Source organism: Grammomys surdaster, unplaced genomic scaffold, assembly GCF_004785775.1.
Source record: "Grammomys surdaster isolate TR1022 unplaced genomic scaffold, NIH_TR_1.0 334, whole genome shotgun sequence".
NCBI classification, from domain to species: domain Eukaryota; kingdom Metazoa; phylum Chordata; class Mammalia; order Rodentia; family Muridae; genus Grammomys; species Grammomys surdaster.
In genome coordinates, this window is record NW_021604753.1 from 2,823,692 (window position 1) to 2,840,924 (window position 17,233).

The following is a 17,233-nucleotide window of genomic DNA, read 5'->3' on the forward strand; positions in this document are numbered from 1 at the left end:
TTATTTACAAAGCTGATCTCCACCCTAAGTGGCCACAATTGCTCTATATATGCTGTTTAACTTTCTCCTGAATTTGGAGTCATGATCACCAGGAGGCCCTCATTCTGAAACAACATGCCATCACAAATAATCAATGTCAGAACTTCAAAATAGCATCTCAGAGACCTAGATCTGCTACTTGCTGGTTGTCTTAGTTTCTAGTTAGGTTGGTTTTTTGTTTGATTTTTTTTGTGGGTTTTTTTTTTTTTTTTTTTCAAGACAGGGTTTCTCTGTGTAGCCCTGGCTGTCCTGGAACTCACTCTGTAGACCAGGCTGGACTCGAACTCAGAAATCTGCCTGCCTCTGCCTCCCAAGTGCTGGGATTAAAGGCGTGCGCCACCACTGCCCTGCTCTATTTAGTTCTACTGCTGTCATAAAACACCAAGACCAAAAGCAACTTGGGGGAGAAAGGGAGACCGTGGAGGATTAAAGCTTTCTGGTGTGCTCTCCAAATTTTGCTCAGCCTGTTTTCTTATACCACCTAGGACCCATCCAGGAATGGCACTGTCCACAGAGGGCGGGGCATCTTCTCACATCACTCATTAATAAAAAACATGTGCATAAGCTTACCTATATGCCAATCTGAGAGCGGCACTTTCTCAACTGAGATTCCCTCTTCCCAGATGTCTTTAACTCATCCCAAACTGACAAAACCTGAGCAGCACCCTATCCCAGGGCGCCAAGCTGCAGTTCTGAAGACACCCCTAATGGCTCCGTTGAGACCATACTGGGTCCCTCATGTTAGAAATTTGGAAATTGCCACAAGACTGGTGGGATGTTGTTGTGACAGACCTGATCATGGATTTCCAAGGATTGTGGAAGGACTTTGAACTCTGGATTAGAAAAGCCATTAAGTGTCAGAGTTTAGTGAGCTACTTGGGTACATGGCAGATAATGCTGAGAACAATACAGCCAGTAGATTGCCTGTGAGGTTTCAGAGGGAAGCAAGAACTATCAGAGCCATATATGTAATACTTTGAATTTAGAATCTGTGATTGGGGCTAGAGAGATGGTTCAGCAGTTAAGAGCACCGGCTGCTCTTTCAGAGGACCCTGGTTCAATTCCCAGCACCCACATGGCAGCTTACAACTGTCTGTAACACCTGTTCCAGGGGATCCGACACCCTCACACAGACATACATACAGTTAAGACACCAATGTACATAGAATAAAAATAAATTGCCAGGCAGTAGTGGCTCTTACCTTTAATCCCACCACTCAGGAGGCAGAGGTAGGCAGATCTCTGAACATTCAAGGCCAGCCTGGTCTAAAGAGCGAGAACAAGGACAGCTAAGGCTACAAAGAAATTCTGTCTTGAAAAATAAAAATAAATAAATAAACAATTGGGGGGAAAAAACCTGGCAATGGGTAAAAAAAAAAAAAAGCCTTGTAGGTAGTGTATTTATATAATTTATATAATAATATATAATTTATATAATAAATGAGAAGCGAAGCAGCTGGAGCATTAGGAAGAGAGAGGCCTGGAGCCTGGAGGAGGAGCCTGCTGTGAGTAGCTAGCCTACCACCTGGGGCCACAGGGAGGTCCCAGCCAGAGCTGCCGCTGGAAGCAGGGTCTGTTGCTACACCGTCCGTGTTGATATCCACAGCTCATATCACCACTAGAGAGCATGGAGATGTCTATGGTCGGGGCAGCCGCTGGGGACCACATGGATGTCCAGGGGCTGTGCAGAACTTGCCCTGCCCCTTACTGGCTTTGGGTTCTAGAGAGCTGGCCCCATCTCTCACTGGTGACAGCACTCAGGAAAGCCACACAGTGGAGCTGGCCTTGGTGTCAGGTGTGTGAGTAAGCTGGCTCCAAGGGTGTTGACTGTGGGAGGCTGACCCCACCACTGGTCTGCCACAAGGTAGCATGTGCACACAGATGATGCCCCACTCCTCAACACATCTAGCAGTCAAAAATACTGCCCACAGAGTTGAGAGTGCAGGACAACTAGCCCTGACTCTCACTGGATGCGGCACTCGGGAGAATGGGCTCTGTACCTATGGGTGTGGGGGTGATGCCCCCGTCCCTCACCACCTGCAGGAGTCAGGAGAGCTGGCCCTGTCCCTCACTGACTACAGCATTCAGGAGAGTAAGCCCAGTGCCTTATCTGGGCACCACAGTAGAGCTGGCCCTGGCTGAGGAGATGTGGGTGAGCCAGCCTCAAGAGCATGGGAGAGCTGGCCCCACCACTCATCTGCTGTGAGGCAGCAGGGATGTGGGGGTAAATTGACCCCCCCCGACTCCTCTCGACCTCCAACAGTTGGAAAAGCTCCCCACAGAGTCATGAGCACAAGAGTGCTGGCTCTGCCCCTCACCAAATGTAGCACTCAGGAGAGCAGGCCCTGCACCTCACAATGGAGCTGGCCCAGATAGTGAAGGCACAGGTGAGCCAGCGCCAAGGGTGTGGGAGCAGGAGAGCTGGCCCAGGCCCTTGCAGGCTGCATCCCTTGGAAGAGTGATGGGGCAGAACAGAGGAGCTGGCTCTGGAGAAGTGGGTGTGGATGAGCCAACCCTGAGGCTATGAGGGCAGGAGAGGAGCTTACCCTGCCTCCTGCTGATGGAGAGAGTGGCCTAGCTGGAGTGGTGCTGAAGAGCTCACCCTGCCTCCTGCTGATGGAGACATTGAGTGGCCTAGCTGGAGTAATGCTGGAGAGCTCAACCTGCTGGTATGGATAAGAGAGAGCCATGGTAACCAGCTTAACTACCACAGATCTAAGCCCAGATCCAGGGCTCTGAATTGGCCCACCCCAAAATCTGTATCATCTCTGAACCATTGGGATGCTTAAATAAGATGCTTGAAAGGGAGAGCCTGCTGATCCAAAACTGCAGAATCTCCATGATACAGGGCAACAACATGATAACCAGGAGAAGTCCCCATGAGGACACAATATTGATGGTGTCACTGAAGCCAAAGATCTGGAGCCAGACCAACGACTCATTGCAATGAACATTTGCAAGTAAAGATGTGTGGGCAAAAGGGTGTACTGTGGGACACACTATGACAAACTATACTTCCAACGAAGAGATGTCGTCTATGCTTTGTGTGTGTGGGGGTGTGCGTGGGGGTGTTTTTGATGAGGGAGTAGGAAGCTTGAAGGACAAACAGTGGCTATGAGGGGATGGGGAGATGAGCAGGACTGGGGTACATGATGTAAAACTCAAAAAGAATCATAAGAAGGAAAAAAAAAGAGTCTGTGACTCTGGCCAGCTGGAGCTAAAGAATCACCTGTGATTAAGAAGAGACCAACATCATTGAGGCCAAATCTTTCAGGAAGTAGTTCCTCCACATACACAGAAGAAAAAGTGATCATATTTCAACCAGGAGCCATGACCCTTGGTAAAGTCAGGTGTGCTTTTTATAACCACCCTCTCCAGAGAGTTCACTTGGGGGTCCCAAGAAAATTACTCAATCCTTTCCAAAGACAGCGTCATACTTGACCTGACCTCCCAACATGGCTACACTAAGGGCCAATCTCTCAATACATGAGCCTTTGGGAACACCCTCAAACCACCAAAGCATGGCCACTGCTTATAATCATGTCTCTGTTAGCAATATGTAGCAGGATATTTTCCCACTACATTTGCAATAAAGCTCAGTGATTGGGCAGTATGAGAGGTAGGTGGAGTGAGGAGTTGGAAGAGGAGAGGAAGGGGAGGAGGGAGAGAAAGAGGCTATCAACCATGGAGGAGGACAGATGGTTTGAGAGCAGTCCTGGGTAGCAACTTATCAAAAGGTTAGATATTGGGTAACAATTCTAATTTTGTGGGCATCTTGTTAATTGAGCATTTCCAAATATATAAATCCATTGGATAATCTTTAAGCACTAAGAGTCTTCATTGTACCAGGTACCGCTAGGATGGCAGGTATTGTCTGGGGTTCAGCTGAGCTTTGTGGAGATTGCATGGTAAATTGGCAGAGCCAGCCACCACGCTGGCATCTCATGGGTGCCAGGGCTGGTGTTTCTAGCTACCTGGAGCCACTGTCAGAGCCGGAGCAGTGGGAAAATGGTGGCTGCCCAGGAACAAGCCAGACCAAGCGCCATATTCTAAATATCTCCCATTTCAGCAATATGTGCTAAGCTAGGCTGGTAAGATAAGTTGACAGATAAAGGTGCTTGCCAGAAAGCCAGACAACCTGAGTTTGATTCCCAGGGCCCTACAACAGTGGAAAGAAGACCTGGTTCCCACAAGTTGTCTTCTAACCTTCACACATAAACAGTGGCACATATGCCAACTACCCTCTCCAAGTAAATAGGTAAAAATTGCTTAAAGCACAATCCTGTTTCTCTACCAGAGGACAGAAAGCAAATAAGTTCCATGCGGCAGAAGAGCCCTTTCCAAGTCTGACGGCCACCTGACCTCAGAGTTTCCACCCCAGAACTGTAAGCAATATACCTCTTCCATTTGAAATAAACAAGCTGCCAATTTTTAATAAAAAATGCCATGCCCTCAAAACTTTCATGAATAATTACAAGCCAATAGATCTGAAATGTTAAGAGCAGCAGTCGTCCTCCTTATCGAACTCAGCAGACGTCCAAGCGACACAACAGAGCTGATCCGCTCTCTACCCAGTAAAGAAGTAGGTGAGAACTCGTGAGAGGGGACACTTCCTACAAAGAAACTGCAGGCCCAGCACCTTCACTCAGGTCTAGAACCATCAACAGTCCTTTCCACAGCTGAGAATAAAAGCCACTCAGACAACTCTGCTCTCTTATCTGCCTGAAGGCAGTCATGGCTGGAAGTAATAAATCATAACCATGGCAGGGGAGGGGGGTCCCAGGCTCTTCATAAGTTAATTATTATACCTGAGGGAGAAAAATGCCCATCGTGTACAAACCTAACCAGACATAGGAAAAATAAATAAACAAGCGTTTTGCACCTGTTTTACGAAGCCAGACAAACCACTGTCCCAAGTGATGACATTTTAAGAAAGTCATGTAACAACTACTATTATCCTCAGGGCTTTGTCGTTTCCTGATGACTAATACTGTTGAACCCTGTTTCTTTGGCCTGTCTGCCACCTAGAGACCCTCTTTTATAGAGTTCTTTTATAAAATACTAGCCTGTGGAACTAGTAGGCTCCCATCTCCTGATCCTGACAACCAGGACAGCCAACAACAAGCATCACCGTCTCAGGCTTCAGGGGCAGCAGGGAAGATAGGCCATGACTGGAAGGGGGGTGGCACCTTTACCAGACCTGCAGAACCAGTGGGCTCAGCTCCAACCACAGTAACAGAGCAAATGTGGGCCCAGAACAGTGGGCTGAAATTTAAAGTAAAACTCCTATTTCAACATGAAACTCCACAATTTCTAAGTGTTAGAAACTTATGAATCAGCCAGGAGTGGTGGTGCACAACTTAACTCCCAGCCCTCGGGGAGCACAGGCAGGTGGATCTCTGTGAGTTCAAGGCCAGCCTGATCTATAGCATGAGTTCCAGGATAGCCGGGGCTCAGTTATACAGAGAGACACTATCTTGAAAAACAAACAGTAAATAAATATGACATAGATAGATGGATGGATGGATGGATGGATGGATGGACGGACGGACGGACGGACAGACAGACATAGATACATACATTATATAAATGAGTTACTAAGCTCCGCCATCCATGTTCCCAACCCCAGAGGACCAAATGCAAGCACATCCTCAGCAGGCACACCACATTCTCTACCAATGAGATCATCATTTTCAGTCATTACTCTGAAGTGGAGCTTCTCTCTCATCAGAGGGAAATGAATTTGTTTTGTTTACGGTGCTGGGGATTGAACATATGAACTCACACATGTTGGGCAAGCACCCTACCACTGAACTAGTACCCAGTTAGGGAAGGCCATGCTCTTATCTGAAAACAGAGCTGATGCAGCAGCCTTGTGGGCTAACTTAAGCTTGTGCCATTATTCATAATACAAAGACAGTATCAAATACTCAGAAGATGACTGAAATACAGGATGCCTGAACCTGGGCCTGGAATTCTTTCACAAGCCTGACCACCCCTCTGTGAGGTAGGGCCTGCAACTGCCTCATCTTACAATGAGGAAATAGAGGGTCAGGGAGGAGATGTTCCCACTGGTGCCCATCTGACAAGTCACTGAGAAAGATGTCAGCCCTGCTAAACTTAAGCCACAGGTCACGGCCCCTATGCTACATCCTGGGGGGCAGGGGCTCATATCTACCCGATAAAGGGCTGCTCCCATGGCTCCCCAACCAACCACAAGAGGCCACTGACCTGATCTCAGCTGATAAACCACCTGCCCTCCTCCCTTGGGAGGCTCTTAATCACTTCCTGCAAGGAAAGAGGTCTTAATCAGCCAAGGCTGGTCTAGCAGCCAGTGAATGGTTAATTAAAACAGCCAACAGAGATGACAATGAAGCCTTGGCAGCCACCCCAGGGCTAAGCCAGTCTGCTCTGTCCCCAGCTTCTAGTTGGCACAGCTGTGCATCCAAATCAGCATAAAACCGTAGAGCCTGTTCCCCCAGCTTCCAAGGTGCAGAAGGAAAACTAAGGCATGCTAAGCCGAGGCAGGTAGGGGCACCCAGGATACTACAAAGGCATTGGGGCTTTCCTGGTTGTCAGAGCCAAGGAACAAGAGTCCAAAAAAAAAAAAATCTAGTGTGTAAGGGACAGAAAGAGCTATCTCCCTGTGTGGCTAAGAGGTACCAACTTGAGGAGAGGGAAACCATGAAAGCTCAGGGTGTTGGAGGAGGAAGGGTCACTCATCCGAGCGAGCAATGCAAGTCAGCGTTACCAAGGAGCCTGTCAGCACATCCTGCCAACCACCCTAAGAGACCACGCTTTCCCTGTGTGCTGCACTAAGGCTGGGAACTCCCACAAGGTCAGAATCGCCCCAGATCCAGCTTGCCTCTGTGGCAAGCAGCTGATCTCACCCACTGGCAGTCCCATAGACTAAGGTAACTATCCAACAAGTCAAAATGAAAACAGAGAAAAGGAGGCTCAGCAAACACAGGGGACTCTGGGAAAACCAAGCAGCCCGAACACTGATTCCCCTTAGGAAGGCGTAGGATGCATCCCAGGAGAGCTACAGGCCACACTATAATCTACTGACACTAGCAGCCGAGGTGAGTGCAAGAGCTGGCAGAAGCTGACTGACAGACACTGAGGCCTTTGTGCCAGATTCTTAGGATTAGCCTCCTCCTTACCTGTCCTTGTCTTGGCCTGGTTTGGTTTTTGAGACAGGGTCTAATGAAGCCCAGGCTGGCCTCAAATTCTTATCCTTACGCCTCCAACTCCCTAGTGCTGGCATTATAGGCATGTACCACCATCCCTGGCTCCTTCGCTGGCTTTTAAAGGAAACCTGGGAGCACTAAAGGAAATTCAGTGTGAAATTCAGCACTGAAAGGAATTCCCCAAACCCAGTCTCTTGATCCACAGAACATTCATTTCTGAAAATGAGCTACTCGTTAGATAAACAGGAATGAAAGGTTTGCTGAAGAGCTGAGAGAAAGGAAGGAAGGCCTAGAATCAGCTGTGGTGGCACACTGTGTCACCAACACAGACAAGGCTGGGGCAAGAGGACTGCAAGCCCAAGGCCAAAGGCTGAAAGTTCAGCAGGTAGCCCCATTGGCCTCTGGTGAGGTCATATGTCATGAAGGCATCTGACAAGAATGTGTGTTCAAGGTACACAGGAGACCCCTGTCTCAAAGAAGAGAAGTTTCAGCTGGATTCCCTGAACAGACACTCCCACCACATACACCTGCTCTGCCTTTCTGGTGTAAGGAGGACTAATGGGAAAAGGCCATGTTTTCCTCAGCAGCAATGTGTACATCACCACGGGGCAAGGAAGAGTCAAGAACTAGAGACGGCACCCACAAGGGGGCGGGGGGGTCTCAAAAAACCTGGCTTTGAAATGTAAAGGATGAAGAGACGCCCAGCCATCTCTGTATAACACAGCTCATTTCCAAGTTCATGGCCAGAACAGAACCCTCACCTGCCTGTCGGCTTCCTTGCCAACACAGTGGAAGCAGCAAAGCCATGCCACTTCTGGGAAGTGCAGAGTTAGCTTACATCTAAGACCATCCAGGGGCCAGAGGCCCACTAAGCACCAAGTGTTTCTATCTTCAGGGACAGTGTTATACAACACTGAAATGGATAACAGCAGAACTCTGAGCTTTGAGACCTGCAGGGTTTCTGGGGCTGCTGAAGACATTTAATTTGCAATGCCATACTATCCCCATGCATCAAATTAAAACAGATTATTAATTTCCCAGTAATTGCTACCCCACACTGGTAGTATAAGCACTGTGGCTGTAGGCCACCAAACCCAGAGGAGCTGGTGACACGTGGCTCTGAGAATCACGTGCACAGAATGGCTTCCTTCAAGTTAAGGAGCAGACAGTAGTGGTTTTGCGTCTGTATTTCACTCCATGGATTTCTGAGTGCAGCACATGCCCAGGTCCTCACATGAGCCTGCTATGGAGAGACTAAACTAGCAGCAAGTCAACAGTGGTGTCAAGTACCTGTCTCAGTTTTGCTGGCGAAGCCTGCCGCCTGCTTGATGGCTGCAGCCGTGAGTGCTAATCCTCGGCTCCTCTTCATGCCATGCTGAAGGACAGCTTCAAACTGGGCACACAGACAGGTCACCCTGCAGGAGAAGCAAGGGCTCATCAGTCCACCTGGGAAGGGAGCAGCAGCACAGTGGGCTCCAGAGCTGCAGGTGAACTGCCAGGTGTGACTCAGGTGACACCTGGATGTGCAGACCTGGGAAGCTCTGAAAGCCCCACCCTAACTTATGTGAGCATCACATAAGTCAGGACTACCCTCAGGACCAGTGCTGGAGGAACCACAGAAGGGTGCCAGCCAGTAGCTGATGCAAAGCCAATTTAAAAACAAATCAGTCCTGTGGGGAAAGGCTGGTGTTAACCACATCCAATCCACAAGTCTCAACTCTTAATTCCCATCCCACAGTTCACAAAGCACAAAGCAAGATGACATTCTCAGAGGCTGAATCTACCAGCATGGCCAATTGGAAACTGTCATTTCATGGCCTGTTACTTACTGCCATGTGAATTCTTACTTTCGTTCCTTATTGTATTATAAGAGATTACATCGTGAATGCCTATCTAGAGCTAACAAAATTTTCAATTAAATTACAATTGGTGTGCATTTAATTGGATTTCTCAATAAGCAAAGAAATGGGAGATTCAGAACATGCCTATGAAGAGATGAAGTCAGAGCAACCACATTCTCAGGTCCTCCCTAAGCTCTTAGGCCTCTGCCCAGGCCACTCTGAGCAGTCACTGTATAGCTCCTAGGTACTAGGCCTTGTTCTGGGCTTTGGTAATACAAAGGTGGGAAAGATGGTGGGACACTGTGGGGCACACCTTTAATCCCAGCACTCAGGAGGCAGAGGCAGGTGGATCTCTGTGAATTCAAGACCAACCTGGTTTACATAACAAACTTCAAGCCAGGCAAGGTTACTTAGTGAGACTTGCCTCAAAAATGAAGGAAGGCAGAAAGGAAGGGACAAATGAATGAATGAATGAATGGTTTTAAGAAAAGAGAAAGGCACAGAGAGACGGGGGGCTGGGGGAGACAAACACAAAGGAGACAGAGAGGGCCCCATCCTAGAGCCTTTGCACTGCTGAGGGAGAAAAGTAAGGACAGAGACCCCATAGAACATTCCAGTTCCTCAGAACTAGGAAGAAATTGCACAGGGTAGCATGAGGAGTGAAGCTGCATCTGCCCAGGCCAACATTCTGTGCCCAGATGGTAGTAGCCTTGGAGTTACGACCTCACTATGACAAAAGGCAGCAAATTAGACAGAGAGGCCCAGTGCAAAGGCCATTAGACCACCCAGCATTTAGCTCCACCCATCACCATACCTGCCCCAGTCCTGTCCAAGGGTAATCACTCTGTGGGTAGTGAAACATCTTCACACCTACTTCAGTAACACCTCCAACAACATTATGAGACCTGGTAAGGAAGGTTCTATTATCTCCAAACTTAACTCCTGACCTCCTAGATGGTCTTTCCTGGACCATCTGTAACCAGGAGGGGTCTGGAACCCACTAGGTGCCCACCCCCACCTTGTACTTCTCCATGATTACAAGGCACAGGTTTCAGGACCCACCCACAATGAGACCTCCCTCTCTGTGGGGCAGAAGCAGTCTTCAACATTAGCCATGTATTTGCCACTCCTCTGTACACTCCAGAAGGCAGGCAAGTATTTGAGGGTTTCCTGAAAACTGGGGCAGACGCAGAATTACCTGAAATCCACAGGAACCAACATTGGAGCGAGACCAGGGCCTGCTCTTAAAAAACAACTCAAGAGTGTGTTATTAACTGAAGCCTCTAGCTTCAGGTGAATCTGGGAAACTCAACCATCCGTTTAACAATCCCTGGCACTTTGTTTGCCTCCAAAGCCTAAGTCAGAAACTGCCTGGCCAGCTCCAGATAAAACCAGGCCTCTGAGAGGAATGGAATGCAGGCAAGCAGCAATCCTAGGTTTGTAGGGTTCAGTGGCACCAGAAGTCCTGCCTCCCCAACACACACAGGTTACAACTAAGCTAACACAGCAGAAAAACCCAGCTGAGTGCTACTCTGTAATTACTTATCATGACACCAAGTCAGAGGCCATTCCATGTCAACAGGCTCTAGGTCCCTGGGGGCCTCTCTGTTTGACCTAGCTAGGAGTGTGTCTACACACTCTGTGGCACACACAGAGAGGCTCCCTGTAGAAACACGTCAGGGAAGGCTTTGATTGTTCCCTGCCTTTGCATGTAAGGTGCTAATTCATACAACAGCAAACAAGCACCAGCTTTCCTCCATGCTACATTTTCTTAGGTGAGTCTGTATTTCCCAGCATTCTCTCTGCTAAATGTTCTTTAACTTCACTGTAGAAGGCTGACTGCCTCAGTGAAATTATCACACCCAATTTACATCTAAGTTAATGAGTTGGGACATGTTCTTAATGAGTGAGGTTCTTAATAACATTAGATGTTTTAGTCTAAAAAATCATCTAATAATATCACCCAGACTTCTGTGCTTATAGCTAGCTGCTCATGGGATGATTAGCTAAAATGTGATACATCTTTACAATAGAGTACTACTTAGCATCCACAAAGCTCAGTTCAATCCACCACATAAAACCAGGCATGGTGATATACACCACGGTACACACCCAGGTAGTGGTGGTGTAGAGATGGTGGAGGAGGTGGAGGTAAAGATGGTGATGGTGGTGGAGGTGGTGGTGGTGGTGGAGGTGGTGGTATTGGAGGTGGTGGAGGACGTGGGACTAGGAATCAAGCTTAAGGCCTCAAGCATAGTAGGTAGGAACACTGACCCACATCCCAGACCCACACTGGGACCTTTTAGAGAAAACTAAATGCAACCTCAAAACTAAACAAGATTATCCCTATTTGTAACACCAATGTAATGTGTTGAATGGTGCATTAACACTGAGTCAATAGCACCCCTAAAATCCACCAATGAACAGCACCAGCTGTAGCACAGAGGCAAGATGGCATCAATCAACCACCCTTGCTCAAGCCAGGTCATGAACACGATGACCATTTGAAACGGACTGTAGCAGAATATCTCACACACACACACACCACTACATTTTACAATAAAGCTCGGTAATTTGGGAGGAGCTAATGTGGGAGAAGCGAGGAGAGGAAGAGGAGGAGCAAGGAGATGAGGGAAGAGAGAGGTAGCAGCCATTGGGAACCACACATGGGTCCAGAACAGTCCTGGGTAACAATTTATATGTTAAGGTTAGGTATTGGGTAACAACTCTAATTGCGTGGGCATGAGCATTACCAAATATATAAACATAGGAAAATCATTAAGTATTAAGAGTCTTCATTCTACCTGGTACCTCGGGATGGTGGTATTATCTGGGCTCAGCCAAGCTTTGTGGAGACAGAGTGGTAGAGTGGCAGAGCCATCTCCCATGCTGGTGTCTCATGGGTGCCAAGGGCTGGTGCTTCTGGCCGGCCTCGGCTGCCACAGAGCCGAGCAACAGCAAGAGCACACTGCTGCTCTTGGCTTCAGTTCTTGTTTAGTCAGGAACATGGCAGCTGCTTAAGAACAAGCCAGATTGGGTGCCGCTGTTTTAAATATTATCCTCAACAATGGACCACATCCTACATGTATGAATTACATGAAGCTTTAAAAAACGAAAACATGGGCTGGTGAGATGGCTCAGTGGTTAAGAGCACTGACTGCTCTTCCAGAGGTCATGAGTTCAAATCCCAGCAACCACATGGTGGCTCTCACAACCATCCACAATGAGATCTGATGCCCTCTTACAGGGTGTTTGAAGACAGCTACAGTGTACATACATGTAATAAAAAAAAAAACCCGAAAACATACAAATAAAGAGTAGCATGTTTCAGACCAGCAAGATAGCTCAGTGGGAATTGCACCTGCATCCAAGCCTGAAGACTGGAGTTCAATCCCCAGGATTCAAATGGAAGAGAGAACAGATGCCCCAAAGTTGTCTGCTCATTTCTACGCATGTGCTGTAGTATACACATGCCACACACAAAATAAACATACAATAAGATGCTTAGAAAACACAAATACAAATAATGAAATCAATGACATCAAAAGGTATTTTATTTCATTTGATTTATTTTAGTGCGCATGCACACTCACACATGCCACAGCACACATGTGGAGGTCAGAAACAATTTGTGGGATTTGATTCTCTCCTTCTACCATAAGGGTCCCAAGGATCAAACTCAAGTTATAAGACATGGTAGCAAGTGTCTTTACCTGCTGAACCATCTCAATGGCCCAAGAGTAGCTATTTTAAGTACAGACAAAAGCGATATATTGGCTAGTTGTATGTCAACTTGACACAAGATAGAGTCACTTGGGAGAGGGACTCTCAATTGAGAAAATTACCTGTGTGCCAGGAAGCAGAAAACAACAGCAAATGCTTGTATGTACTCATGTATGCATGTGTGTGCAAGTGTGTGCTTGTGTATGTGGGTGTGTGTATGTGTATATGTTTCTGTATATGTTTGTATACATGTGTGTGCTTATATATATGGGTTTGTGTTTATGTACACACATGTGTGTGCACATGTGTGTTCTGTATACATGTGTGTGTATTTGTGCGTGTACATGTGCACAGGTTTATGTTTATATAGATGCCAGAGGTCAACCTGAGTTGTCACTCTTTGGGAACTGCCTGCCTAACATGTGAGACAGGATTTCTCATGGAATCCGGCACTCAGTTCGTCTGCTAGGCTGGCTGGCCAGAAAACTCCCACCTCAACCTAATCAAGATTAGCCCAATTGGCCCACAGGTCAGTGTCCTAGGTGATCCTAGGTCAACTGGATGGCTGAGATTAACCACCACACTTCCTGTCCTAGTTTGTGGTCTATTGCTGGAAAGGCTGTGACTGAAAGCAACCCCTGGAAAGGGTTTATTTCAGCTTAGATCTCATAGTGTGTCATGAAGGGAAGTCAGGGCAAGAACTGAAGGCAGGAGCCAGAGAGGTGCAGTTGAGATCATGAGAGTGATGTTTACTGTTTGCTCCCCACGGCTTGCTCAGCTTGCTTTTTTACATAACCCAGAACCACCTGCCCAGGTGTGGCAGTGCCCACAGGGGGATGGCCTCCTACATCAGTCAATAATCAAGAAGATGTCCCACAGGCTTGCCTCTGATGGAGGCAGGTCACTATGATTGTCACCACAATTTATATGACCAGACTCAGTGTTCTGAGGACAACTGCCCTGCCATGCAGCATGTCTCCAATGAGTACAATGCCCTCCAACAAAGTCCTCAACAACAGGGTGATGAGCAGTCTTCTGGCCTCTCATTGACACTGCAGGTGCATCCTTGGTGTAAAATAAAAATGCAGGCTAGGCATGGTGGCACACTTTAATCCCATCACTCAGGAGGTGGAGGAAGGAAGATCTCTGTGAGTTCAAGGTCAGCCTGATCTACACTGCAAAAGTGTCCAATCCGTTAAGCTCTTACTGGGTCTGAGCAGCAAATTCCACTATAGCTAAGAATCACCTAGTTCTCGGAAGTGAGAGAATCATTATCTTCCCATTTGTCCATTACAGGAGAGACTAACACAGTCCATATAACACAGCCAGCTGTCAGTGACTTGTGAAGGTATGTCAACACCAGAGCCCATGCTGCACGCTGGCTGCCTCTCACCTCCACCAGCAGGCTCACACGCTGCTCACTGTGCTTCTCAGCAATCATCCCTTACACCCTAGATAAATGTTTATTTAAATTTAGATATGAAAATGTGCTCAGATCTTTTAAATATCCAAGAGCTCTACATCTGCTAAAAATAATCTTTTTCTAGGAAGGAATCACCTCATGGCCAAGTGTGTGAATACATGGTTGTATTGCCAGCACAGAGAGAAGAAGCTACAAGATCACTTGTTCAACACTAGCCTGGGCTGAGGATGTAAGTCAGGACATCTACATAACATGTGTAAGGCATTGGATTACAACCCCAGTATTGTACGTACAAAATAATTGTTTTCTAATTTTGTTAATAAGACAAAACCACGCAGGCCTAGCGGCTCACCATTGTGTAAAATGCCTGCATGGCAAGATGGCATACTTGGTTCCAACATCAATATAAAGTAAAAATAAAAAGCCTACGTGGGGAGACAGCAGATCCAACTAACCAAGCCCAGGAGACATACCAGGCTGTTAAGAGAAACACCTTCAACTAAAAAGAGGCTGGTGGGCACCAGGAGACACATTAAAAAGTCATGTGACGAACACAGACATATAAAATGGGGAAATGCTTTTAAAAACCTTCTGAGGACTAGGATGTGGCTAGTAACGTGCTTGCCCAAAGTGCATGCAAGCCTCGGTTTCAATTTCCAGCACTATGTAAGCCACACCTGTGATCCAAGCACTCAACTGGTAGAGGCTTGAGGTTCAAGGTCACCTTCCTCTACATAGGGAGCACAAGACCAGTCTGGGCTACATATGACCCTATCTAGGAAGGAAGGAAGGAAGAAAGGAAGGAAGGAAGGAAGGAAGGAAGGAAGGAAGGAAGGAAGGAAGGAAGGAAGGAAGGAAGGAAGATTGGTTGACTTAAGTCATCTGCTTCCTAAATGTCCAGGGAATGTATGTGACTTTTTCACACAGGTTAAGAACATCACAAAGGGGCTTGAGAAAAGATGACTCAGCAATTAAAAGGGTTTGTTCTGGCAGAGGATTCTGGTTTGGTTCCCAAACACCTATAAGGTAGCTCACAACTTGTCCATAATTCCAGTTTCAGGGGAGCCGACTCCCTCTCATAACCTCCTTGTGCAACACACACACACACACACACACACACACACACACACACACTCCAGACAGGTATGCAAGCAAAATAAATAAAATCTCATACACATAAAATAACTCTTTTTTAAAAAAGAAAAACAACACAGAGAACAACATCTGCTTTGTCTTTCTGCCTCCCACAAGGTGTCTTTTGTTTTGTTTTGGTTCGGCTATTTTTAATTCCTCAACAGGTAAAGAGAACATCACACGTACACAAGAGGGCCCAGCAAGTGTGAGGACACCACACCTCATGTGTAATTAGAATGACAAACACACTTGCTAAAGAATAAAACAGACGCTCCCCAGGCCCGTGCTAAGGGCTGCACATGGCTGACTCACAACCCCACATGATTATTGCATTATCCCACAGATAGGGAAACAGCCCAACAGGGCATGGTGCGGACGGGGCAATGCTGGCATCAAACCCTGTCCTATTTACTGCCCCCTGCACTCCTCATTTCTCTAACTGAAGGGAAGCTACCCAGTTGTGTTCTGCTATCCACAGAGAACAGCGATGCATCCAGCCTCTGAGCTCCAGCCAGCAAGTCCAGGAGAAGGCAAACTAGTCCGAGCTACTAAAGTCTTGCACCACCAGTGTGAATGGCAGACTAGACACGTGACATGTTTTATAAGCCACAGAAGGAATCTGTTCTTAGGGGAAACAAAGATGAACAAGTGGCAGTAACAGGGTTGAGAAGCTGCTGGGACTTGGAGCCCAGCAATGGCCACCACTCCCTTCTAGAACAGCACCTGTCTGAAAGGAAAGGCAAGCCTTAGCTACACTTCTGAATGCTGTTCCACGCTGCACAGAAGAACCTCTGGATCTTGCTATGGCAACCTCACAAGACCAAAACCTTCAGAGAGCACCACTCCCTCCCTGCCTCTGTCTGTCCCCACCACACACACAGGTCCGTTGTTGAACACTATGCAGCAAGTCAACCCCCAAACTCATAGCTGCTCCAGTGCCAAAGGATTCCCTCCCAGCATCTTAGCAACTGCTGTCGTGTACCTGAGGCCTCGCTGGCATTTCTCTCTAGTCTTCAGTTCGACTTACTGCTACTGTGACTAGCACCATGTGACAGAGTACAGACTATTCCTAATGTAAATGTGATTTAAGGATTACATTCTGGCTCTGCCAGGGCCGGTTGACTGAAACATGCACTATTTAAAGATTGAGCTGGAAGAAACATATTATTCTGAAATCTTCTGAACAAGCTAACATTTTTATAGGTCAGAAATGATCAAATATTTGCCATTTCATTTAGTTCCACTTTATACCAAGCCAAGTCTTCCCCGTGTATCACTGAGCCTGGAAAGGACCTGAAAGGAATTTACTATCATGACATTTAGCATCTGAATTGGCGTTGAACACCTGCAGTGACACAAACCTCTCACTAGGGGAGCACAGAGAAGGAAGAAAGGGCAGATGTGTGATTTGTGTGATTACAGAACCACCGTGGGAGCCTGGCCCGGCTCCACTCTCCACTCCACTACCCAAATCTCCGTACCAATCTTGGTCACGATGAAGCTTTCAAGTCTGTGGTAAAGAAACCATCCCTCCTTCCTGCCTCAGCCTAAGGCAGCAATTCTCAACCTTCTTAATGCTGCAAGCCTTCAATACAGTTCCTCCTGTTGTGGTGACCCCCTACCATAAAGTTATTTTCATTGTTACTTCACAACTATAAATTTGCTACTATTATGAATTGTAATGTAAATGCCTGTTTTCTAAAGGTCTTAGGTGACCCCTATGAAGGAGTCATTGAGCCCCACCCCCACCCTTACCTCCACCCCCACCCTTACCTCCACCCCCACCCTTACCTCCACCCACACCCTTACCTCCACCCTCACCCTTACCTCCACCCCCACCCTTACCTCCACCCCCACCCTTACCTCCACCCCCACCCTTACCT

At 47.3% G+C, this 17,233-nt stretch overlaps 1 protein-coding gene across 1 annotated transcript in view; it reads right to left on the minus strand.

Moving 5' to 3' along the window:
- Snx29 (sorting nexin 29) overlaps positions 1-17,233 on the minus strand; it is a 386,660-nt gene that overhangs the window by 341,791 nt on the left and 27,636 nt on the right. The window contains exon 4 of the mRNA XM_028778358.1: positions 8,520-8,644. Within this exon, the coding sequence (XP_028634191.1) occupies positions 8,520-8,644 (125 nt within the window). The remainder of the gene's footprint in view (positions 1-8,519; positions 8,645-17,233) is intronic.